General features: G+C 33.4%; 1 protein-coding gene across 5 annotated transcripts in view; it reads left to right on the top strand.

The window, feature by feature from the left end:
• The window catches only part of GRB10 (growth factor receptor bound protein 10), a 253,786-nt gene that overhangs the window by 137,861 nt on the left and 89,883 nt on the right, over nucleotides 1-26,042 (top strand). For all 5 annotated transcript variants that reach the window (XM_074283599.1, XM_074283598.1, XM_074283601.1 and 2 more), the window contains 2 exons: nucleotides 9,921-10,140; nucleotides 20,048-20,189. In XM_074283599.1, the coding sequence (XP_074139700.1) occupies nucleotides 9,921-10,140; nucleotides 20,048-20,189 (362 nt within the window). The remainder of the gene's footprint in view (nucleotides 1-9,920; nucleotides 10,141-20,047; nucleotides 20,190-26,042) is intronic.

Below are 26,042 nucleotides of genomic sequence, written 5' to 3'. Positions count from 1 at the left end.
CAATGTCCATTTTCAACCATCATTTATAATCCAAAGGACACTAGATGGTGCTGTGAGGTTAAGAAATAGAATTCTTTTAGGGAAACAAGAGAATTTCTACTCATATAATTATCCATGCTGTTGAAATTAGAGATCCAAACGTATGCATTCATTTGTATGTGTATTTAAGAAACTTAAACAGAGAAAAAGCAGTGGACATGAACTGAGATGCTGGCCAAGTTACTTAACCTCTATAAATTTTCATTTTCTCATCTAAAAATTGGGGATTGTAATGATATCTGCTGGACAGGGTTGTTGGCAGAACATCAAATGAGCTGTCAAGGCAACAGAATTTATTAAATACCAATTATGTGTCAGATGCTGAGTTGATATCCCCCCCTCAAAAAAGGGTCAAAGAAAGCCTTGCCCTCACTTTGTAAAATTTAAAGCACTTAAATGTGAGTTTTTACATTGTTGTTTTAGACAAGAGTCAAACAGGATGGGCAAACATGAGTTGAACTTCAATAAATATCATTGGAAAAAATATCGAAGGGGATGAGACTTCTAGTCTGTTTGTATAGTTTAGTATTTTTATTGTTCTCACCTAATTCATCTGCCATTAAACATAATCATAAACTATAATCTGCCAAATAATTATTTCTTATTTAATTGAGGCTTGTCATTGAGATGTGAATATTTCAGAAACTTCATTAGTATGGTACTGTAATATATTATGAAGTCTTACCTCTTTAACATCAATCTTCAGAACACTTTCAGAGGATTCAATTATCAATCCTCATTAGAATTTAACCAAATTCACTTTAGCCAAGTAACCATTAATGACTGTTTAGATAAATATTTATAAGTACTAATTGATGCCCCAGAGAGTTTCTGAAGTTCCCTCACTTAGCTGCCAGGACTTTGTAACTTCCTTGAAATATCATTTTTGTTTCCTCAGCAGTTTATCAGAATTGTCCACGGGACTCAGTGGGAAGAACTCTACTGGATTTTTTCCCATCCCTATTTTGAGTCCTCCGGGCTAACAACTCATTTCACTTCTGGGTCTCATTTTTCTCATTTCTGTCAAATGAAGAATTGGATAATGTCTTCCTCCACCCTCAGTCATAATATTTGTCTACATTTTTTTTCTTTTCTCTTTTATATCTATCACACAACAAAGATTATTAAGCATCTGGTTTGGGCTGGACATTCTACAGTTTGTTGGAGATAAAAGCTTTAGAATTAGAAGCTATCATAAAGCACAGTTAGCCCAACTTTTACATTTTTACATTAGAGAAAACTGAGATACAAGACCAAAAATGAAGTAGCCAGCTCCTGTCATTCTTAAGTGTAAATTATTTGTCAATATTACTTCTAATCCCTTTTGTCTTCCATTGTAACAAAGGAAGATTTATATCTACTCTTATGTATTATGGATGGACCTACTTAGGTACCTCTTATCTCCCAATTAGAATGTAAGCTCATGGGGGCAAAAACTGGGTTTTTGCACCTTTTGAGTTTATGCCCAAAGCAAGTTGTTGTTTGTACTTTGTATTCATGTATTCATAGCATCACAATATGAGTGATAACTTGACTTAGACATGACTTGGTTAAACTCAAAACAATTAAACCACAGCCTCTTTTCCAGAATTATCAGTCTAGTGACAACACAAAGGTCAGGACAAGTGGTGAGGGCCCAGGGTATAGTGGCTGATCTTGGAATATTTAATGTCTTGCTGAGTTCTAAGTACCCACAGGCCTGCTTGAGCCATCTTTATTGTCATTAGAATAAATCATTCTCATGAACCATATACTGTACTTGGGAAAACTTAAATGAAGCTACCCTGTATATTAGGCAGACTCTCTTGAAATATTTATAGAAAATAGGATTCTGATCCACTGGTTCTTTATACCCTATGTGAAAAATACCTACATCTCCTCATCTTTTAACAACAAAAGCCTTCATGTGATCTTTTGTCTTCAAATAATTGTTTTCTCTCCCTACATTCATAGCCAAACTCCTAGAAAAAGTTTGTATTCCTTATATCCCACTCGCTTCTCATCTCCTTGCAATTATGGTTTCTAATCGACTGAAACTGTTCTCTCAGATGTTACTAAGCATTTCTTAGTTTACAGATTTACTAATTAAGAAATATTTAATAATCTCCAATGCAAATAGTCATTAATAAATGGTTTATGGTTGATTAAACAAAACTCATCCAATAAAGTAGCTACCAGAAAGAGGAAATAAATACATATATATTTATGTGTGTAGACATGCATATGTATTTATTTAAACATATTTGTATACATATGTATTTAGACAAGAAATTTGTACAGTGTATTTATGCATACAAATATTATATATCTATGTGTATATACATGTAGAATATACATTTTCATAATGGGTCTCTTCCCTCTTCTCTGTCTAAAGTAGGAAGTATATTTCCCTCTCTTTTCCTTGTGAACAAGATTGATCATTGCAGTTAATCAGAGGCTGATAGCATTTCACTATTGTATTTACTGGATTAGATAATTTCTTTGTTCTCTATTACCTTTGACACTGAATAATGCATTCTAAACTAAGAAGCTCAAAAATGTGTGTATGAGATGCTCATAAATTAAAAGCATTACAATAACACTACTAAGTGAAATTCTCAAAGTTAGCTTAGATCACACAGAAAAATCTTAGCTGTCCACACTAAAGAATAACTGAGGATCTTTCTCACCTCCAAAAATACCCCAACAAAACAGATAAAAGAGCATTTTCACTAAACTTTATAGCATAACCTAAATTTTAGCATCAAATTTATTTTAAATCTTACTGAAGATTAATATTAAAACAAGTTTGCATTCTCTCACACATGTCAGTTGATTTGTTTTCTGAATTTTACTTAAAATTTTCTTTCTTCTAAGAGATAATTCAGTATTCATTGAATTGTGGGTAGGTGCATTGAGAATGATTAAAGTCAAATAAAAATGACTAATTGAGGAGATACTTATTATTCTCTCCAACCCTTTATGTTATAGTTGAGATGATCCAGAAGCAATCTGAGTAACTGAGGATTTTTTTTTAATGATTCCTGATAATTCAGAGTGCGGATAATCCACGTGTGGGTAATTGAGAATTGATTGTTGAGAAAGCTTTCATGTACAACTCACAAAACTTTATTGTTTTTGGGAAATGAATGAAGTCTTTCTGCCAGAGAGGCACAGAGGGGAACAAACCTCCTTTGTAACTGTCTCAGGCCTGAAATGAGGGCGTGCCCATGCTTGAATTAGCTCAGGGGGGAAGCTGCACAGCTGCATTCTGCACCCCCCCCCCAAATGACAGACAGGCTGTGCTGTGTCAAAGACAAATGAGTCAAGTGTCCAAGCCCATTGCGACCTGTTTAGCCATACCTTAAAACAAACATTTTTGAACTGGTGAAGGCTGATAGATAATTATAGTGTGCTTAATTATTTACTGGTTCAATCACCGAAAACTGATGGATTTTAATTTGTCTTGTTGGAAATATGGAATTGTTTTTATTGTTTTAAATGCAGCACATTGTGTGTATGTGTAAGAATTACAATTTAAATATTTCAATCTGTTTTTAGAATTTTTAAAGAGAAAATTTTGGCATAGAAAAAGCAATATGGTGTAGCAGGAAGACCAGTGGACAAAATGTGAGAAAGCCTGGTTCTAGTCCTATTTTGCTTCTAACTTACTCTTTAATATGGAAGAAGGATCTTTATTCTCTCAGGGTCTCATTTTTCCTCATCTGTCAAATCCCAAGCAAGATACTTCTCCACCATTTCTATCTGAGCAGAGTCTCTTAATGGGCTCTGTTCTCTTTTTCTGTTAAATCAGGGGGCAAGACTAATTACTTACTGTCTCTTCCATCTCTAGCATTCTGTGATTAGAGTGTATTATGTTTTTGTTTCACTAGTTCCTGGAGAAAAAAAAAAGTGCTCCAAGCATTTTCCCCCCTTTTTAATCATTTGTGGCCATATATCAAGGGTAAGGAAGAGACCATTTTTTGTTGTTTTTGTGGGGGGGTTTTCTTCATAAATTTAAGGTATTTTATCCAAATATTGAAATCAGGTAGTCTAGTCTTACAAATAATTAATAGCAGGGAAAGCAGGATATAGGAATATGAATTTTATCTACTAAGACTCATTCCTATTCTAAAATATTTGTCGTTGTGGACAAGACTTCAGATACTATTCTTGTAAATAATAACTATGATTTATAGAGCACTTCAAGCTTTCTGAAATATTTTATAAAATGTCATCTCATTGGATACTTACCCCATGATATTGATATTATGTCTTTTTGTTATCATTTTAAATATGAAGAAATTGTGACCCAAAGAGGTGTCAGCTTGCCCACAGTCACACACTGAGGGAATATCAGAGTCATGATTTGGAGCCTGGCTATCCAATTTTGAATTCTAACATTTTTTACAGAATACCAAACTACTTTTTGTTTGTTTGTTTTATGTTCACCCTTCAGATTTTTTGAAATATCTTTTATTTATAATATTTATATTTTATACTCAAATATATACTTTATATTTTCATATTTTAATACTAAATATATTTATATTTTATTTATAAAGTATTTATAACCTATATAAATATTATACTTGATTCTCAGAATAGTCTCTCTTTAATATTCCTTTTTTTCCCTAGCTGAATTTGACAATGTATACAACAGTCTGATATGTTTCTTCTTCCTTTATCTGGCATCAGTCAGTTCAATCTGAGTTTGGTGGTATTTGAGTGTCATTCGTGTATATGTTATTGAGTCCACTATCTTTGCTTAACATCTCAAGTCCTGATTTATTGTTTCTGTGGAGCAGCTAGCTCTAACGTGCTATTCTCCTACATATATAGTAACCTTAAAATACAATATTGAAGTATTTTTATAGGATTTTCATCAACCACATGTTTTGATTGATGCATCTGCACCTTAATTAGTACAAATACCTTCTCTAGAAATGAAGATTAATGACTCTTCCTTACCTTTTCTTCTGTGATTCTTAGCCATATTTTCCCATTAACCTACAGTTAATCAAAAGCACTCATTTTGCATTTACTGTGTTCCAGATACTGTGCTAAGGACTGAAAGATAAAAAAAGAAAAACAAAAATATGATTTCTGCCCTCAAGGAGCTTACTTTCTCCTGAGAGGAGAAACTTACACTATCTATACAGAGTAAAGGGAAGAAAATTTAAAGGAAAGGCACTAAGGGTGGTGTGGTAAATAACTGAGAAAGATGGAAGAGGATTCCAGGCATAAATTACAGTCTAGGAAAAGACACAGGGTCAGGAAATGAAGTGTCACGCTGGAAATCAAGCTAATAGGCTAGTGTAGCTAGATTGCAGAGTGTATCAATAGGAAGGAGCCATGTTGGCTGCAGAGGTCTTTAAAATGTCAAACAGAGCTTCTCATATTGGCTTTGGATTTTTACTTGCCTCATCAATGCAACATCACAACAAAAAACTTAAAATTTATATTTCTTATATTTAAAATAAATGATTATTAAATCATTCCATCTTTTGCTTTTATATAATACCTGATTTCAGTATTTAAATAAATTTAAATTTTGGCAAATTAATATAAATAGGAAATTTGTTTGAACTTTAAGAAAGCAGTTTTTAAAAGTCTGGTTTTAGCCATCTACTGTTTTACTAGCCCCAATGTTGAGTTACTAAAAATAGACTAAAACTGTGTGGCTTTTTTGCTGAGCAGAAACAGATTTTATTTCTGATGTTATAGAAGTTACAGAATCATGTTAAAAGCGATCGTGATGGATCTTCAAGAACAGTCCATTTAAATTTATTTTCACTAGAGATGGAATATTTATGTCAAAGAGTTTTCTATGATATACTAAGTCATAATGTTTTTTCCATTCCAATCACTTTATCAAAATGTTTATTTATAACTTATGTAAATATACTTGATTCTCAAAATAGCCTCCCTTTAACATTCCTTTATTTTTTAGCAGTATAGATGAATTTGACAATATATACAACAGTCTAATACATTTATTCTTCCTTTATCTGATGAGAGTTTAGAACAAGAGACTACATTTTTGATTTGAGAAACATGAAGGTTTAATATGAGAAGTAGCATTTAAATTGGGATATTGAGCATGAGGAAGGATACCAAAAGTTTGATGAAGTAGGGTTTTAATATGAAGAGAATAGCACAAGGATACACATAAGGGCGGGATAGTGAGCCAATATTAGGCTAGATCATAAAGGATTTCCGAGCTATTACTATAAGACTAGGAAGACTGATGGGAACAAAATGGCACAACAGAAGAATTGGGAAGGAAGAGGACTTGATTATAAGGCTAAAATGTGAAGATCTTATGGGGGTAAGCACTAAAGCAACAATGAGCTGACCTGATCAAAGTAGAAGTGTATGTAGATTATTCTGGCAACCATTTTTATTTGGGATCTGAGAATGGAAAAGACTCAGACACAGGGATAAAGAGAGGACAGGTGCAAGAGATAATTGTGGAGAGAGAATGGACAAGACTTTGTGAGTGACTTGTTATGAGGGCGTAGTCAAAAATGACTGAGATTACAAGCATGGGTTGGTTGACAAGGAGAATTGTGGAGCTGCCAACAGATACAGGCAATAAGTAATAAGAGTCGTCCTTAGAAAAGAGGATGAGTTGGGGCAGGTTTTAAATACATTGAGTTTGAGGTGCTGACAGGACATCTAGCAGGTTGTTGGAAACATGACTCTGAAACTCAGGAGAAGGAATTGGGGCTGAAGTTAAAGATTTAAGAGTCATCTGCATTTAAGTACCAGTCATAAACCAAGTTATTGTTTAACAAATCTTTTTCAGTACATGAATTATTAAGTCAGTACTTAAGACCTCACATTTCGGTAAATTGGAGGTAAAAATTCATCGGGTGCCAATCAGTCAGTCAGACTAAAAGGATTGCTGGACCTGTTTGTGAATTCAGGGCTTCCCATACTAGTTTTTGGTTATTAGTCAGCCCACAGGAGCACAAACTCATAGAATTTAGGATTTACACCTGGATCAGGAACTCTTGAGATCTTCTCATCTTAACTCTATTCTGCCTAAAGTGATCTAAGTCATTATCACGAACAAGAGAAATAGCACAGTTTGGTGGCACAGGAGATAGAATACCGGGGACTTCTTAACATCAGGGTCAGCTTTTTATCCACCCAGTCATGCTCCCGTCTCACTTTGTGGATTACCCATGACAGATTTCTAGCTTGGGATGAGTTTTCACTTGCTATTGAGCAACTTTCTGTTCAACGCTTAGAATTAGTGTATGTGTGGAACATGCAAACTATTTTTAATATTAACTTTAAAAGGCATGTAATTAAATTAGTGATTCTGCTACCTCCAATGAGAGTAGAGTACCTTCTAGAAGTTAATTAAATAAGTCATTTTGCTACCTCTAGTGAGAGTGCTTTCTAGAATCAATATTCAATTAAATTAGTGAGATTTATGTTTTGACAGGCACAAAATTCATCAAGAATTATTTGTTGAGTATCTACTATATATTAGGTTAGACACTGTGCTAGGCCTTATAGGGAGAGATATATAGCTTGCTATCTAGAGAATTAGGAATATAATACAAAGTGGAATGTGGAAAAGGGAAAGGAACATTTATTTATTAAGTGTCTGTACACTTTACAATCATTTTCTCATTTGATCCTGACAACACCCTGCGATTATCCCCATTTCATATTTGGAAACTGAGGCAAACACAAGTTAACTGACTTAATAGTCACACAACTAGTAATAAGGACCATTTGAAACGACTTGTTAGGGAATTATATTAAAGTGAATTTTTATTGCATGTTAGGGATTACATAAACTCTGATTTCGCTTTCAACTCTTAAGATTTCACAGTTTTAGAGATGTCAGAGATAATTTATTTCTGGGTTGGAAGAAGTCTACTGAGATCAGGGATCAGGAAGGCTTACTGGAAGAGGTAAGAAGCCGTGGAATGGGGGTAGAAATTTGATAGGTGGAAAAGAGAAAAGAAAATTAAAGCACCTCAGAAAAGGACAAGATTTGGGACATAAGTGTCTGGGAATTCTTGAACAATTCAGAATGTATACTTTGACTCTGTACTGCCTACCCCAATAAATATTGCCCTTCAGAGTAATCACTTGGAGATAATCACTTACCTTAATGGTGCCATCATTGCTTAAAAGTTTCTTGGCACTCCTGATTGAGACTTGCTCTCAGAGCCAGTTGATACCAGCATTACGTTGTTGCCACATATTAGGTTTCTTTTTTGTTTACTTCTTTTATTTGTGCATCACATCCATTTCTGAATATACCACTATGGCATTTCTGCTTGGCAAGCCTAGAATAAAGATTTGAGAAGGAAAATAAACCCAAGAAAAGGAGACTGTTGTATCTCCCTCCCTCACTCCTTCTGACAATATATTTATCTGTATTTCACACCCATAGGCTCCTTTGTTAGCATTAAAATGAAGGAAATGCATTTTTTCAACTCTTCTCAGAGGTTCATGCTTGATCATTATCATCATACAGCATTTAGCTTCATTTTGTTATTCTTTCCATTTATATTTTTGCAGTCATTGTGCATACTCTTTTCTTAAGTTGACTTCAACCCATCAATCTTCCTCATATTTCTTTGAATTCTCACATTTGTAGTTTCTAACAACATAATAATACTCCATTATATTCATGTTCCGTAGTTAGAATAGACTTTTCACAATTTCACTTTTTTCTTGGAACTAAGCTAACCCCTACTTCCAACTTCTACCTTATTCACCAGACTCTCAATTATTTCTTAAAATTAGAAAAGATCTCAGAAAGATGAAGAATTTCTGTAATTGGTGTTAGTCTAAAGAATGCCCTGTAATTCCAAAGGCAATTTCCAAGTAAATTTCAAAAATAGTTTTAACAATGGCCTTATTTTGTGAAAGTAATCATATTCTAAAACTACTTTTGTATGTATGTGTATGTGCATGTATATAAAATCAAGATGCAGTTTTTCCCATCCAACGTCCTGGACCTCAGGTTGAAAACTATTGAGAGAATTAAAATATTTCTGTCATCAGTTAATATTATAGCCTTTGTATGAGTTCTCTCCAATAAAGATTCTTCTATCCTTCAGATTCTTCAAAGAAGATGTGCTTGGAAGCTTTCCCCTTGATATTTTACCTGTCATGATGATTACCAGGGGAACACTTAAAATCCCTGTTAACTCCTTTTATCACTAAGACTAGATACTTCCTTTTCTAGGCATATATTTATTAATGAAGTCTTTATGTCGGTAACAACAGCTTTTAAGATATTTTGAAATCATTTATCCCTAACAGTAAAAAAAAAAAAAAAAATCAAGGCTTCCAAACTAATTTGCTCATAGTAGCCCCGACAGTCAATTAACAAGTATTTATTAATTTCCTCCCATGTTTCTGTGAGATACAAAATAAAAAAATAAATAAATAAAGCTGTCTCTTTCAAGGGGTTTACTGAATATAAGGGAAAAGGCAATACAGATCCATAGTTCCATAAGGATAAAGAATCGTACCTGTGATTTCAGTGGCACAGGAACTCTCCTCCAGTGCATGTTAATACATTTTTTGCATTTTCTAGCTTTGTAGTTTTTTTAGAGCAGTGTTGTCACATTTATATAGAACTGGGGCCACTAAATCATATGTAAGAATTTGTATGTCATCTATATATAATTGTATTTTTATTTTGTCAGATATTTCCCAATTACATTTTAATCTGGTTCAGGATACATATGGCCAAGCATATGGTTGACACTTTTTGACTAGAACACTGAAAAATTGACCTGTCCAGAATTATTACTACTTATACTACTAATTACTGTATGATCTTGCTAAGATCTGGCTTCCATCACAGAATGAACAGTCATTTGTCACCTTCAACTTTTTTGTTTGTTTGTTTTCAGATGACGATGTGGACTTGGAAGCTTTGGTGAATGACATGAACTCCTCATTTGAAAGTTTGTATTCTACATGTAGCATGCAGTCAGAAACTGCCCCCCTCCTTCAAAATGGTCAACATAACCGTAGCCAGTTGCCAACCTCAGGAACAAGTGCCCTCCAGCAGCAAGCGTCCCCGAAGCAAAAAGTTCAGCGCTCTCAACCCATGCACATTCTAGCAGTCAGGTAGGATAAGAAAGCTTCTTGAAGAGTTCTTGTGTCTATTAAATGAAGGGATTGTGAGTAGCCCTTGTACTTTGCATGTTAAATTATGCTGAATCTACTCTTTTCATTTTTATCCTTTGCTTTGTGTAGATGTGATGAGTAGGTTAACTTGTAAATGATAGAAATATATATTTCCAATTATTTACTTTTCTTTGACTATGCAAATATATCACAAATAGTAAAACTTTGTTAGTTTGTTTTGCTAATGGTTTTAAAATTGGGAGATGTTTTATGTAGTGGATGAAAACAGTATCTAAATTTTAAAATTGCCCCAGAAGCTTATTAGTAATATAGTTTTAAGCATGCCTTTTTGTTCCTTTCTTTCCTCCTCTATAAAATGACGGGGTTAGACTGTAGATATCATTGAGGAGATGCTGTTACTTTCCATAATGCCTTTTACGAGCAAAAACATGTGAAAAACTTCCCACCTATAGAATAATAAGTACTGACCTTTTGGATAGTAAGCAGAATGCTTAGTTGTATTCTTGATCTCCCAACTCTCTATCCATGAAACTATAACTTTTGACACTGTAGGTAAATGCTTTTTTCTTGGAAAATTACATAATTTTCATGCATTTTATTCTGGTTTGACTGGAACAATAAATGGACCTGTGACTAGTACACAAGTAAATATACTGTACTTTCTTTTATAATTTTCTGGCTTTGAGCTAGGAAGCATAAGTGGGCTGCTTTGTGTCCCCTCAGTAACCACAGCCTTCTTTCTTCTTGCTTCCTGATCCTCTGGCTCAGTCTATTAGATATTAATTACTTCAATTATGGTATCCAAGTTACTTCTCTTTAGGTGTTGACAGTTGTATTTACCCACTATTTACTTCAAAAACCACTAGGTACACTCTATTTGTAGATGCTAGAATTCATGATTCCATAGTATTAATGATGAAACATGATATACATGACAGAGAGGTGGTGGATTTGAGGTATGGAATAAAGGATGTATATACAGCCATTGGAAGAATATTGGTTTTGCTTGATTATGAATATTTAAGTATAGTTTTTTTTTTCCAATTGAGTGGGGAGTGGAAGGAGAGAAAATATTTTTTAATTTTTTGATTTTAAAAAGAGAGGTAAAGAATGCTATAAGTATGAAATTTTGCTTTCAGATTAGTCTACTATTATATCAGTGAAGAATTATCTCCATATCTGTTCAACAAATGGTCATTCACTAAAAAAACACTATTTTTTTCCACATTAGTTTTATGTAATAGTTTTATTTTGTTACAAGAAACTCCTCGTGAAATGGGAATAATTTATAAATTATTGTAATATAAAAACCAGAGACATAAGTAAAATTACCAAAAAGCAAAGAAAAATGAAATATAGTAGAAGTAAAAAAGAGAATTGTCCTGTTATGATTTTTGCCATAGCTTAGTTCTTTGTTTAACTGAAGTGACCAATGCTTGTTTGTTTTTCTGTACTTCCTTTTAGGGTACATTTTTCCTTAGAAAGAATTTTGTAGAGTATCAAATTGTGTTTCTTTTTAACACTGTGAATGTAACCTATATTCTCTAATGTTTTTTATACCTACTTCTGAGAGGGTGTCTCAGTTTTAATAAATGATATTTTTCCCCAAGATGATGGTACTGGCTTCAGTGACTTTAGTGCACAAGGTTGTGAGTTAAGCACTTTCAAACCTTACAATGCTCTAGGAATTGAGGGGCCAAATATCTTACTAGCAAATACATGGGCTGTTGTCTGTATTCCCCCAAGTATAACCAAACAGGGTAAAAATACATTTGGGAAATAGTTAACATTGTAAATAAAAATAAATAAAAAATAGTAATATGAGGTTTTCAATATCTGGCTTATAGAAATCCTTATGTATAATTTGGTTTTTGGCCCCCTGCTCTAGAGATATTAGTGATACATTCAAGTATAATCGTTAAAATCACAAGTTACTTCAAAATATCTTTTATAAGAAACAGGGAATTTCTGAACTGGAAAGTTTCTCAGAAGCCATTATCTACAATGAAGAATCATCTTCAAATCTATTCAACAAATGTTCATCTAGAAAGAATGAGGACATCCTCATTGTGACACCCTAAGAATGTAATTCTACTTTTTACATAGTTCTAATTTTTAGAGAGATTTTCTTTCTATGACCATCCCAGAAGTTTTATTTTAGCTTCCTCAGTTTAGCAAAACATACTGAGTCAACATGCATTTATTAATCCATTATAATGTTCCCGGCACTTTAGTAAATACTGAGGGTGCAAAGAAAGGTAAAAATATGGCTACTATTCTGAAGGGGTTTACATTCCCCCTTTTGGCAACAGTTTCCTGCATGTTTCATCTTTTCTGGAATTTTCAAATCTCAATTTTTCTTTTTCATGTAGAATGTGGCCTCCTTTGGCAGTGTGATGAAACCTATGAGACCCCTTCTTACAGTGAGGTTTTTAAATATAAATAATTTTTGAGATATTAAAAAAAAACTTCTTGGGGTAAAGAACCTCTGATTGAGATACTAACCATCTTATATCTTGAGTGTTAGCAATCTAGATAATCAGTTGATATTTTTGTAATCAGAAAAGAACGGGCTTATAGTTTGGGAATATGGCAACATTTCCTTTTGTAAATTTCACTAAGACCGTATCACTCTTTCTTAAATTAAGAAAAAGCACTTATAACTTATATAAATATTCTATACTTTCTAAAACTAAGAGTAACATTTTGATCAATCTCAGCATTAAATGATGATAATACATAATAATTGTATGAAATTTGTAGTCATGTGATATACACTGGGTTTAATGTACCATCTAAACCAGGGAGTTTCAAATTGGGATTGGTGAATCAAAAAAATTAATATTTTAATAACCACTTCAATATGATGAATTTTCTTTGTGGTGCTATGTATTTTATTTTATCCATTTAGAAGTATTCTGAGAAAGGATCCATAAGCTTCATTAGATTGCCAAGGGGGGGAGGGGGAGAATAACATAAAATACATGTTTACTTAAATTAGAAAAACTTTGTTGTCATCTTCTGATCTAGATAATTTCCCAGATAGTCCACAATAGTCCCAAATTGGTACTTAGACCATTTCTCCTTCAACAGTGGGCAGAGTACTGGCTCTCCAGTGGAGAAGACTTGAGTTGAAAGCCCCTTGAGACATTTAGTAGTGATTACTAGACTAGTTACTAGACAAACTTCTATTTCCTCAACTTTAAAATGGAAATAATCAGAGGACCTACTTCCTTTAAGCTTTGTTGTAAGGATCAAATCAGATAATATTTGTGAAAATATTTAACCCAGTGCCTGAACCATAGTTGGTATTTAACAAATGCCTGTTCCCTCCTTCCATTTAATATATTTCTGATTCACCTTGCATTTTATGATGGTTTTAAAATATTTTTTTTGTGTCAAACTTTCCCTCCCCTATGAAAAAGGAAAGATCTGTAATAATTTAGAATTGATACAGTCATTAATTTCTATTTCATTGAGATCTTCATGATGGCAGGGTGACATGCGACTTTTGTTGCTTGTGGGTTCTTTTAAGGGTAGTAATGGTTTATTATTCAGATTTGATTATATAATGTTTATACTTATAATTCTGTTCTTTTTTTCTAGATCTAAGTGTGTTGTGTCCATTTGTCATATTTCTTGCTTTTTAAAAACACAAGACATTTTTATTATTACTTGTGGCAGTTTTATTGGCCACTGTTAATGTCCCTGAAATAGAGTTAATTGTTCACCATTCTTTAAATAAGTTAATTTTATCTTCTCGTTTTGCAACCACATTTTAAATTATTACCTTATCAGTTACTCATCAACAGTGTAAAAGCTATAAAGTAGTTTTCAATCAACTTATTCAAGGTTCTAAGTAGAATGACCATTTGTTTTCAGAGAGATTCCACAATAGTTTTTTTTTTTTCAATAGTGAGTTTATATTAGTATATACTGAGTTTATACACTCTTTTACATGCGAATTTTTAAACATTTTTCCATGTGAATCTTTAGGGAGCATCACAGAGAATCTTGTTAGAAAGACAGTGACACGAAGCTTTAGCAGTTGCCTGTTTGAAACAAACATCTTCTTTTATTCCTTATTTAAGTCACTGTGGTTGTTACTCAGCCTTCCTCAGTTTCCTCATTGTGGAATGATGGATCTGTACTAACTAGTATCTAGTGCCCTTTCTCGCTCAAAGTCTATGATATTGTAATCTTGCTAACCATGAACAATTTGAGTGAAGTACTTTTTGCTGAAACTACTTCAAGATTTTAATAATATCATACTGACAACTCCAACATCATTCTACTTAGCTAAGTACATTCTTTTTCTCTGTCCCCTTTAAACTTTATCCAATTCCTTCAGTATTGTTTCTTGACTTTGTAGAATATTTAGGGTCTCAACTGTGCCCCTTATTAGGGGCATCTTAACAGTCTATTTTTAAATATTTCAATGGATCCATATTCTTACTAATGCAATTAGCCTGTTGAATAGAATTAACAGTAACTGGTCTAATAATACTTGCCATCCAGTCCAATGCTCAGTCATCTCCTCCCATAGATCTTCCTTACAGGATATATGCAGCATGCTAGAGATTTTCATGTAGATATTCTAATTTTCCACAATTACCTGCTCAGCACCCAAATTATCCTCTCTGTCCATTAGTTCTTACTCTTATTTTTCAATGGGCCCATATTTTCTAATCATCTTTTAATTATTTTCTAAATATCTTCTGTACTGTTTCTTGTATGCAAATATATAAAATATGATGATAATATAATATTAGTAATGTGCAAAATCCTGCTTGCATGTCTCATGATTCTCTCCATTACTCATTGGGCCACCTGCAATTTTGAATCTTTAGAAATTGTCATCTTTCTATGTTGTGCCCTTGTTATTTAAATGGGTATCTGTCTTCCATTTGAATAATGAGCAAAATTTCCTCTATGTGAGAATGACAGAAACTGTTTTATATTTTATTTGAAAATAATAATCACTGTATCATAGGGGACAGCAACTATATAAGCTCCTCGATATCTTTTCATTGTAGCAAGTCACAATAATTTGTAATATTGTCCTCTTCATGAATAACTGATATATAACAATATATGACATCTTTGACATATATATATATATTTACATACATACATACAGAGAAAGAGAGACAGAGACAGAGAAAAAGTGTAGTTTATGGAGGATAAGAGCTTTCAATAATTTTAAAGCCACAGCAGTAAAATTCTAAAGTTTCCCTCCTTTTTTCTTCCCCTTTTCTTCTCCCTTCCTCCATCTCTTTTCCTCTTCTTCTTTCTCTCTTTCCTAAAGTGGCATTCTCTTGAACAAATGGAACATAAAAAAAAATCCCAGAGTCTTGGACTCTACCCTAAAACCCCACCTCATATTTGTCTTATGGGTTTAAATCTGAGTACTCCAAGCCAGAGTATGAAGAGAGGGATATGGTTTATAAGTAAGTCATCTATTACTTAAACAAGGGTTAGATTCTTGAATTGGATTCTATACCAAGGTGACAGCTGTTATGGGAAGGATGAGGCTTGTTAAAATTAAAAATAACTTTAATGGCATATAATCAAGCCATTATAAGAATGGCCTTCATAATTACACAACACTGAGTTCATTCATTCCCTGTGATATCTTGGACTTTTAAATTAGCATATCTATTTACACAACAAAAGTTTCTGGTTGTTATGACTAACTCCTTTAAAACTAGAAGAACAAAATAGGTTTTTTTTTTTTTAAAGGAATACTCTAAAAATGACAGAATTAAAATATACTTTAGATCACGAAGTGCATCTCTAAAAAGGGAAAGAAACACATTTTAGTTCATCTAATTTGTGTAATAATTTTATAGAATATATATCTAGTGCTAAAGACAATAAGAGGGACCTTTAATACACTTTATAGTATAAAAAAAGGAAAAGACAGGCTTCTTTATTTGAGAAAATGGTGTAGTCATGAATTGTAGAAAGCAGTTTGGAATTATGTAAAGAAAGTAGGTAGAACGTCCATATATGTATATATATATATATATATACACACACACACCAATGAGGTAACTGACAAAAATAGAATCATTATATACACTTTATATATACTTCTAGCAGTATTTTTTCATAGGGAGCAAAGAATTGGAAATGAAGTCACTGCCCATCCATTGGGGAATGGCTAAACAAATTGTGGTAAATTAATATAATGAGATACTACTTTGTTGTTAACAATGAGCTTGATAAATACAGTGAAGCATGGAGAGATACATGAACTTATTATGCAAAGCAAAGGTAAGCAGAGTCAAGAAAGTAATATACATACAATCACTACCACAATGTAAATGGATGGAACAAAATCACAAAATACGTGAGATTGTTGTAAAATTATAAGGAACAACTGCAACCCTAAAGAAAAGTCACAAGAAGACCTTCACTCTTTTGCAAAGGTGAGAGGTTCACAGATGTGAAACACTGCATATATTTTCATATTTTTTCAACATATTATTTGTTCCTGCTGATTTATTTCTCTCTCTTAAATATTATTTTTATATGGATGAATATTATTTTTATATGGATGACTTATTGGGAGGGAGAAGAGATCCTGAGGGAAATTTAGGCAATAAAAATATCAGTAAGAATTTGAAAAAATCTGAGCATAATGAATTTATGAGAAACATGAAAAGGTACTTGAGAAGCACAAATGTATGATCTTAACAAAGAAATGTGAGAAGACATCTCTCCTTGCTCCTTCATAGAAGTGAGGGTTTCAAATAATAGTTGATCAGAGAAATGCAAATTAAGACAACTCTGAGGTACTATTATACACTTCTCAGATTGGCTAAGATGGCAGGAAAAGTGATGAACGTTGGAGGGGATGTGGGAAAAGTGGGACACTGATACATTGTTGGTGGAATTATGAATTGATCCAATCATTCTGGAGAGCAATTTGGAACTATACCTAAAGGACCATAAAACTGCAGACCCTTTGAAGCAGCAGTGTTTCTACTGGGCCTGTATCCCAAAGAGATCTTAAAGAGGGAAAAGGACCCACATGTGCAAAAATTGTTTGTAGTGGCAAGGAAATCAGTTGGAGAATGGATGAATAAGTTATGGTATATAAATGTTATGAAAGATTTTTGGTCCGTAAGAAATGATCAAGAAGATGATTTCAGAGAGTAGAGACATGAACTGATACTAAGTAAAGTTAATAGAATCAAGAGATCATTGTACACAGCAACAAGAAGATTATACAATGGTAATTTATGATGGACATACCTCTTTCCAACAATGAGGTGATTCGGGCCAGTTCCAATGATCTTGTGATGAAGAGCATCATTTGCACCCAGAGAGGGAACTGTGGCAACTGAGTGTGGACCACGACATAGTATTTTCACTCTTTTTGTTGTTGTTTGTTGCATTTTGTTTTCTTTTTTCATTTTCTTTTTGCATTTTAATCTGATTTTTCTTGTGTAGCACGATAATTGTGGAAATATGTAAAGAAGAATTGAAAATGTTTAAAATAAATTGGATTACTTTCCATCTAGGGGAGAGGGATGGAGGAAAGGGAGGAAAAAATTTGGTGGAATATAAGGTTTTGCAAGGGTGAATGTTGAAAATTATCTATGTATATGTTTTGAAAATAAAAAGTTTTAATAATAAAATCAGAAGTGGGAGTTCACATATGTGTAACATATTCTCTATAACATCAGATTTTTGTTGATATGTTGATTAGTTCTGCTGAATTTTTCCCTCTTAAAAAAAAAAAAAAAAACTTTTTAAAAAGGGATGACTGACCCAAGAAGGAGGGAAGAAGAGGGGAGTCTGATGTAAAAACAAAAGTAGTCAACATCTATTAAAAAAAAAAAAAAAAAAAAAAAAGATGACAGAGAGGGGCAGCTAAGTGGCATAGTGAATAGAGTATCAGCCCTGAAGTCAGGAGGATCTGAGTTCAAATATGGCCTCAGACACTCAACATTTCCTGGCAGTGTGATCCTGGGCAAGTCACTTGATCCCAATTGTCTCAGGGGGGAAAAAAGATGACAGAGAGATTGTAGATCTACTGAACTCCTGTAAATTCTTCTATTTCCTCCAATAAGAAAACTAGCTTCAGTTTGAAAAAGGTTAAGATCAAATTGAGAAGGAATTGTGACCCAGATAAAATGAAGAGATAAATAGTAAGAGAGTTCTCAGTCATTTTACTTTAGTCCAAGCCTCTGAATCTGGCTAAATTACACATTAAGTTACTGGTTTAACTTGCTGGTATGACTCCAGAATAATTTTCAATGCTCTTTGAGACATCATGAAACAGAAGAGAAAACCATAAGAATGAAGACAGATAGTGGGGGAAAGTAAATTTGGGAAATTATAAATAATAATAGCTAGTATTTATGTAGCACTTTAAAGTCTGTAAGTTGATTACAAATATTATTATTTTCACAATAACCTTGAGAAGAAGGTGCAATTATTATCCCCATTTTATAGTTGAGGAAGTTGAGACAAGTTAGCAAGCAAGTTCAAGATTTACAGATGAACAAGATGAACCCCCTTACTCTTTACTCTTTCAGGCAGATTTCAGTGATTATTCAATCAGCAGCATTTACTGTGGTTCTGTTTTTCTGATACATGAATGATCCATCTAAAACCCTTCCTCAATCCCAGTTGTGAACATATGATCTGAATATTTGGTATGTAGGAGGTGGCATCTGAAACAATTAGTAAATGATACATACAAATCGTGTTCAGGACACCAAAGGACTAAAATCAAGTGTGGCCAAAGAGTCCATGGCTTCCAAAAGGATAAAGAATATTGAGCATATAGAAGTGGTTTCAAGATTCCTTAAGAAAGTCATCATCAGTAACTTTCCAGTAATCAGTTTCTAAACTGGAAACACCATATACAGTTTTGTGGTCCATTGTATAGTTTTAAAGAAAAAAAATGGTCCATGTAGAAAAATTGATTAGGTCAAAGATTCTACATCAATTAGCAGGGGGATTGGCCCTGTGGATAGAAGCTGTTCTTCCAGTCTGGGCAAGATGAGGAAAGTCAGTCTTCCCTGATTCCCCACCCCCAAATCCCAAACAGTTTCTAAACAAACAAATAAATCTTTTGTCAATGTATTCAATGTAAAAAAGATTACAGCCAATCACTTTTCTGTCAATGGCTATAACGTTTGAACTACAATGCAATCATTTACCATGTTATGATTTTATTTTTAAATCATAAATTTAACCTATTTCTTTGTTTTATGATTTAAAAAGTACATTGCTTCAATTGATGTACCTTGACCCTTTGAGGTATTTTTAAATTTTGTCCTAATTCTCATCATTATTTTTTTCCCACAGAATAAGAGTTTAACTCAGTTCTTTCAAAATGCCATCAAAACTCCCTCAAAAATGATAGTAAAGTCCTTCACTGATTCATTCTGTAATAGTTAATTGTAGTGCTTCATAGACTTTCTCCATGACATTTAATTGTATAGTTTCCCCTAGACTCTTGCTATGTTTATTAACAATCCAAGTTTTCTCAGGAAATAAGTTATCTTAGTATTTTACAGAGATATACATTCCCTGAGCATTTAAGAATCAGTTCCCAAGATTCTATTCATAAGGGTACAGCAGATAACATTCCAAAGTCTTTATGAAAATAGCTATCATTTAAGTTTGAGTTGCCTTACTAGAAATATGAGGCAGATTCTCAACTGAGAAGAAATGTAAGGGAAGGAATACTCCAAGAGGCATGAAGAGAGATGAAAACGTTGGAACAGGAGGAGAATAGAGTGGGATAGAATGGGCAATAAATGACTGTGTTATCTCAGTATTCCTAAGAGGATCATCTTTACTTTATTTCTCAGGAGCTAAGATATTTATTTGTTAATGGATAAATTTTCCTTTTCTGTAGACGCCTTCAAGAAGAAGACCAGCAATTTAGAACCTCGTCTCTGCCTGCCATACCAAATCCATTTCCTGAGCTTTGCAGTCCCACTAATTCTCCTGTTCTCACAACAAACTCTTTACCTCAGAATCAACCAGCTAGTAAGCAGGTGAGTAATTTTTTACTTTCTGACTTAAGCCAGTGATTATTTTTGTGGTTTTTTTGAATATTAATTGGTTTGTTATTTGGGGGAAAAAGAAAGGGAAGGAAAAAGTAGTATTTTATTTTTATAGACATGCAGATAATAGCTTTTACAGTGAGAAGTAGTGTGTGATCATCAATAGGGAGCAGAATTCAGAGTCCGGAGCATCTCACAAACTGACTAATTTCCTTTGGTCATAAATGTCCTCCCAGAGGTAAAGTTCCCTAGACACAGTGAAATCTCAAATCCATTTCAGAGAGAAGAGGAAGGAGGAAGAAGAGGGAGGGGGAGGATGGGAGAGACAGACAGACAGAGACACACAGTGGGGAGGGGGGGAAGGAGGGAGGAAGAGTGGGAGACAGACAGACATAGTGTTTTTAGCTTAAAAGTGCACTGAGATTTACTTTTGGAATATTCTATATAAATACAGGTATATATGGGTATATAGATATGTATATCTGTATATATACAAGTACACAAATATACGTATGTTTATGTACATGTGTTATATAAAATATGGTTACTTCTGGGGGATTTAGATTTGTTACATAAAGTATGATTATTTCTGTGGAATTTAGATTTGCTATTTGATAAAAACAAATTCACTTTATTAACTTCTGATAATATTTACTTTTTTGATTTCTGATAACATTGATTATAGTAAGAGTTGTTTTTTAGAGGTATGTCTTAACAAAAAACCCTATAATCTAGCAATACTTGTCATTCTGTACCTTGGAGAGTTATTTTAAACATAAATAAGAGCATATACATATTTATATTTTATGTGTGTGCATTCTTTTGTATTGGAAAATACTACATGAATGAAAAGGCGAAGACGTTAAAGAAAGAGACAGACACAGAAAAGGGAAAGTTTGTATGAATGTATTATACAATGTATACAATCTCTGTTGTGTATTCTTTAGTTTGCTCCTACTATCAAGAAAAAAGGGCAGTATTATACAGTGCGAAAAATGATATTTTAACTGACCTGGATTCATGTGATGTACAATTTAGAATTTTCTAATTCTCAGTTTATTCATCTTGAAAATAGGAATTATAATGTCTGTAGTAACTATACTCATGCCCTGCTCGCCTTTCCTGGACTGACTGAGGCTCTAATGAGATCTTTATAAAGTGCTTTGCCTATCTCAAATCACTATATAAATGTTAACTATTTTATTATTATATTAACTATTTTATTATTATTATTGTTGCCTACCATTACTTTCTCTGTCACCTTAGAGCTATCATTTAATCTCTATCAAGTTGAGACAATCATCTCTACTTTACCTCTCAAAACTGTTTTGAAGCTATAGTGAATAAATAAATAAGCAAATACTTTTTGGAAATCTAATGTAGACTATAATTTTTTAAAAAGAATATTAATTTGAAAGAGTTAGATTGTATTTCTGCAGCACCATATGGAGCAATTAGCGTTTAGAATGATTATTCTCACTAGATCTTATTACCATCTCTCCAGGCAAACTGTTTAATTTCAAAGGTCATTCTCTGGCAACCTCAACTATCTAAAACATAGCCAAAAACTAGGAACTAAGCATAAATGTTTCTGATTAACGTAAGCTGAGGGCTCAAAGTCCAGTCTTATGCACCTTATTCTTATAATAGCCATTGAAGTCTTTATTCAAAGCTGGTTTACAACTCTTGTGGATCTCTGTTAAATGGATTCCCAGACCACAGGAAATGAGAAGTAGCTCATTTAGTAAAAAAAAAAAAAGGGCCTGCCTTGTAGTCTATGAAAGTCTTCAGGATGAGACTGGAAAAGCTTTTATTGGGAGGGAATGATGGGGACTTAGGGGCTCTCTTTTGGTTTATGAGTTAGATTAGAAGGCAGCTGAGATCCTATCCAGGAATAAAGTTGTATGTTTTTGTGATTGACTATATTGCATCTTAAAAATAAACTCATACAGAATCTCCAGCCCCTAAAATGCTAGGTAAATGTTGTGCTGCTGTAATTTCTTTGCATCTCAATTTGGAAATTCATGTTTTTTGCCAATAAAAGTCACCCCAGGAATATTGATAGAAGAGATTGATATCAGATAGTTATAGAAAAATTTAAAGATTAGGAATATGTCAGTTATTTTAGAAGTGAAAAAAAGGGGGAAAGGTAGTTATAATAAAATTATCATCATATAAGGCATTACATTTAATATTTAAACATAATATTTAATATTATATTACTACAGGAATATTAATAATACTTATAATATAGAAATATTAATAATACTCAAATATTATTAATAATAATATAATTAAATATAATATTTAAAATTAAGGTAATAAGTTGGGGGATAATCAGTGGTATTTTATTTGTGTTCTTTACAAGATCAAGAATTTTGGCTCCACAAAAGTTATTCTCTTTGATCCTAAATTGTCAAATTTCATCAACTAAGCACAAGGCAGGCTAGATCTTATCAAACTGTAAATGTTTGTAACACATTAATGTATATGTATGTGTATATAAACACATATATCGCATCAATAAAACTAAAAATTAAAAAAAATTGGAAATGTTTAGAACATGGACCTGGCATTGGACTGTGTATGAATATGTGGCATAGTAGAAAGTGTATTATGTTTGGAGTCAGAAGATTTGGGTACTTGGGTTCAAATCCCAGCCCTTCTATCTATCTATGTGACCTAGAGCATGTTATTAAATTAAGGTCTCAAACAGCTCAAAAGTGATGTTGTTTCTTTGCTTTGAGAAAGCAGCCTAGGAAAAGGCTGAAGAGATCCCCTCACCAGGTGATGATTTTTTTCCTCAGTGCAACATTCTGTCCCAGTCCTTTTTTCTTTCTAGGTTCTCTCACTTGGTGATCTTATCTGAGGGATTTATTTATTTCCATAACTGTTCATATAAACTTGCAACTTCTCATTCTCATCCCATATATCCACTCCTTTACTAATTCTTGCCATTTCTGCTTTTCATTTAGACTGAGCCCCTTGAGAGCAGGTACCTTTCTTTGTATCTGCAGCATTTCTCACATAGACATTTACTAAATGTTGATTGACTTTAATTTCCCATCTCTTCATTCATTTAGCCATCACCCTAGATCAGACTTTCATCATCTCTTACCTACATTTTGGTCTTGCAACCTTAAATCTCTTTCCACTCCAGTCCATCATTCCATCAACTGCCAATGTCATATTCCTAAAACTTAGATCTGACTTTATTACTGCCGTGCTCATAAACTTCAGTGCTTCCCTGTTGTCCTAGGAACAAAACTCCTATGTTTAGCATTTAGATTTCCTTCACAACCTGACCCCTTTCTATTTTTTCGATCTCCTAACTTCTGCGACTCTCATATACTATGATCTATCCATCTTGGCTCTTGGCTGTTCTTCACATAGGGACAATCCATCTCTCTTTTCCTCTTTTATATTAACCTGTTCTTCATGTGTGGAATGCTCTCCTTCCCAAATTACAACTATAAGACCCCTGTGGCTTCCTTTAAGACTCAGTTCAAGTGCCATTTTTTCTAGAAGTCCTTTCCTGGATTTCCCAATTGCTAGTATTGTCTTCTCTAAGGTTTATTCTGTATTTATCTTGTACATTCTCATTTATTTATGTTGTCTTTCCTGTTGGAATGTGAGCTCCTTGCTGTGAGCTGGTCCAGCCGTTTGGGAAATTGATATGTAACAATGTCCTTCAAAGTAACTAAAATGTGGTTATCCTTTGACCCAGTAATACTATTACTAGGTATATACCCCAAAAAAGTCACAGGAAGAGAAAAGCAGACCCATATGTGTAAAAACTCTTATGTGACTGCTCTTTTTAGTAGTGACAAGGAACTTGAAACTGAAAGGACACTCGTCATTTGGGAATGGTAGAGCAAATTATGGTAGACAGATGTTATAGAATACTGTTGTGCTATAGGAAATGATAAAGAAGACAATTTCAGAAAAATATGAGACTTTGTATAAACTGATGCAGAGTGAAGTTATCAGAACTAGAATAGTTTGTATAATAATAACAATATAGTAAAGACAACTTTGGAAGGCTTTAACAGCTCTGATCAGTGGTTACTAACTATAAATCCAAAGGAGTCATGAAGAAACATGCTACCTATTTACTTACAGAGACAGATAAAATTCAGGATGTAGTCTGAGATAAAATTTATATTGACCTGGCTAATATAGTATTCTATTTTGACTTTGCATATTTTTACAAGGTTTTTGTATTTCTTTTTTTGCTGTGGGAGTAAAGTGAAAGAAAATAAATATTTGTTAATTGGGAGAGAATTAAATTTTTAAAAATGGGAGGTACCTTTTCTTTATATTCATAAAACATAGCAAAGCTCGAGGCACATAGTAAACATATGGCTTTGTGCTTACCATATTGTATGCTTTAATTAAATTCTTATGAATGAACTAACTGATGGATTGATTATTCCTGGGACCAACCTCAGTCATCAACAAGGTTCTCTTAAGCCCTTGCTTTGTGGAAGGTATTATGCTAAGCACTGTAGGTAAAAATCATTTATATTTTCAAGAAGCTTCTGTTCTAATGGAGCAACAAGATGGAAATAAGTAGGTTCATACAAGACACACACAGAACAAGTAAAAAATCAACTGAATGCCCTTCTATGGAAGGAGGAGTTTGACTTGAAGTTGAGAGCCATATTTTGTAATTTGAAGTAGCTGCTGAGCTTTAAGTTTATTTGGATCACAAACAGAATACCCTCTTAGTTTGGCTGGTAAATCCCCGGAGGAATAGCATAAGAGCCTGTAAAAACCTGCCCCTATCCAGGCTGACTACTAAATGGTTTTACACAAAACCTATTTTGAGTGAAGAGCTGAGATAATGTTATCAAGGCAGCCTGGATTCTAGCCTCAGCTCTTTTAGTAAGAATTGAGCTATGTGACCTTGAGGAAATGATTGACAATACCCCCCCCAAAAAAACCCCAACAACAAACCAATAGGAAAAACACACACACAACAATAACAACAAACAAACAGCACATCTTAGTTTCTTTATCTGTAAAATGAAGTGATTGAGATTACTAAAGGTCTTCGGGGACCTATTTAGCTCTTAAACAGTGATGAATTACCCCCCAAAAGGGAAATGTTCATTTATTAGTGATAGAAGATGATTTCATGTCTATTTTCCTCTTCTGTTCTGCAGCATTCCAGCCTTAGCATACATTCTTGTTGTTATGTTCTTTAAGTGACAGACTTCCTGCTGATCTGTTCTCTCAGTAGGAAAATGAAATGCTATTTGTCCAGATCTGTATTTGAGACATTTTTCAATGAACTTAAAGTTTCCCATGAATTGGGAAAGAATATCTAGTAAAATTTTATTTATCTTTTTTTGGGGGGGTCCGCAAATTTTAATTTAAACTCTCACCTCTGATAATAATATATATTTTACTTTTCTTTATCGAATATTGAGGCATTCTTAATTTTTTCCTGGAATAAGGAGAGCATAAATATTGCATAATTTCAACTACTGGGAAATCAGTCTTTCATTCCTACCCCCTGCCCTTCTCTAGCTTTTTTCACTGTACACTGACATTCTTTATGACCTAAAATCAATATTCACAAGTTTCCCATTGTTCCATAGGGCAATAGTAGAACTCTCTTGTCTTTTCTAAGTTCATTTTGTCCCCAAGCTCTTTAGAGTTGGGAGTTCTCTGTCATTATCACCTGTCTGTAGATATTTTTCCCATTTTCAGTCTCCTTTGCACAGAGTAGGTAACATCTCCATTTGAGGACATTATCAAAACTTAGAAGCCAAAGTAAGTGTTTCTTGTCAGGGAGCCAGAGTTGGCTTTGCTTCCTGACTTTGTCACATGCTTTAG

Source organism: Sminthopsis crassicaudata, chromosome 1, assembly GCF_048593235.1.
Source record: "Sminthopsis crassicaudata isolate SCR6 chromosome 1, ASM4859323v1, whole genome shotgun sequence".
NCBI classification, from domain to species: domain Eukaryota; kingdom Metazoa; phylum Chordata; class Mammalia; order Dasyuromorphia; family Dasyuridae; genus Sminthopsis; species Sminthopsis crassicaudata.
This window is presented reverse-complemented; position numbering and strand designations above follow the sequence as displayed.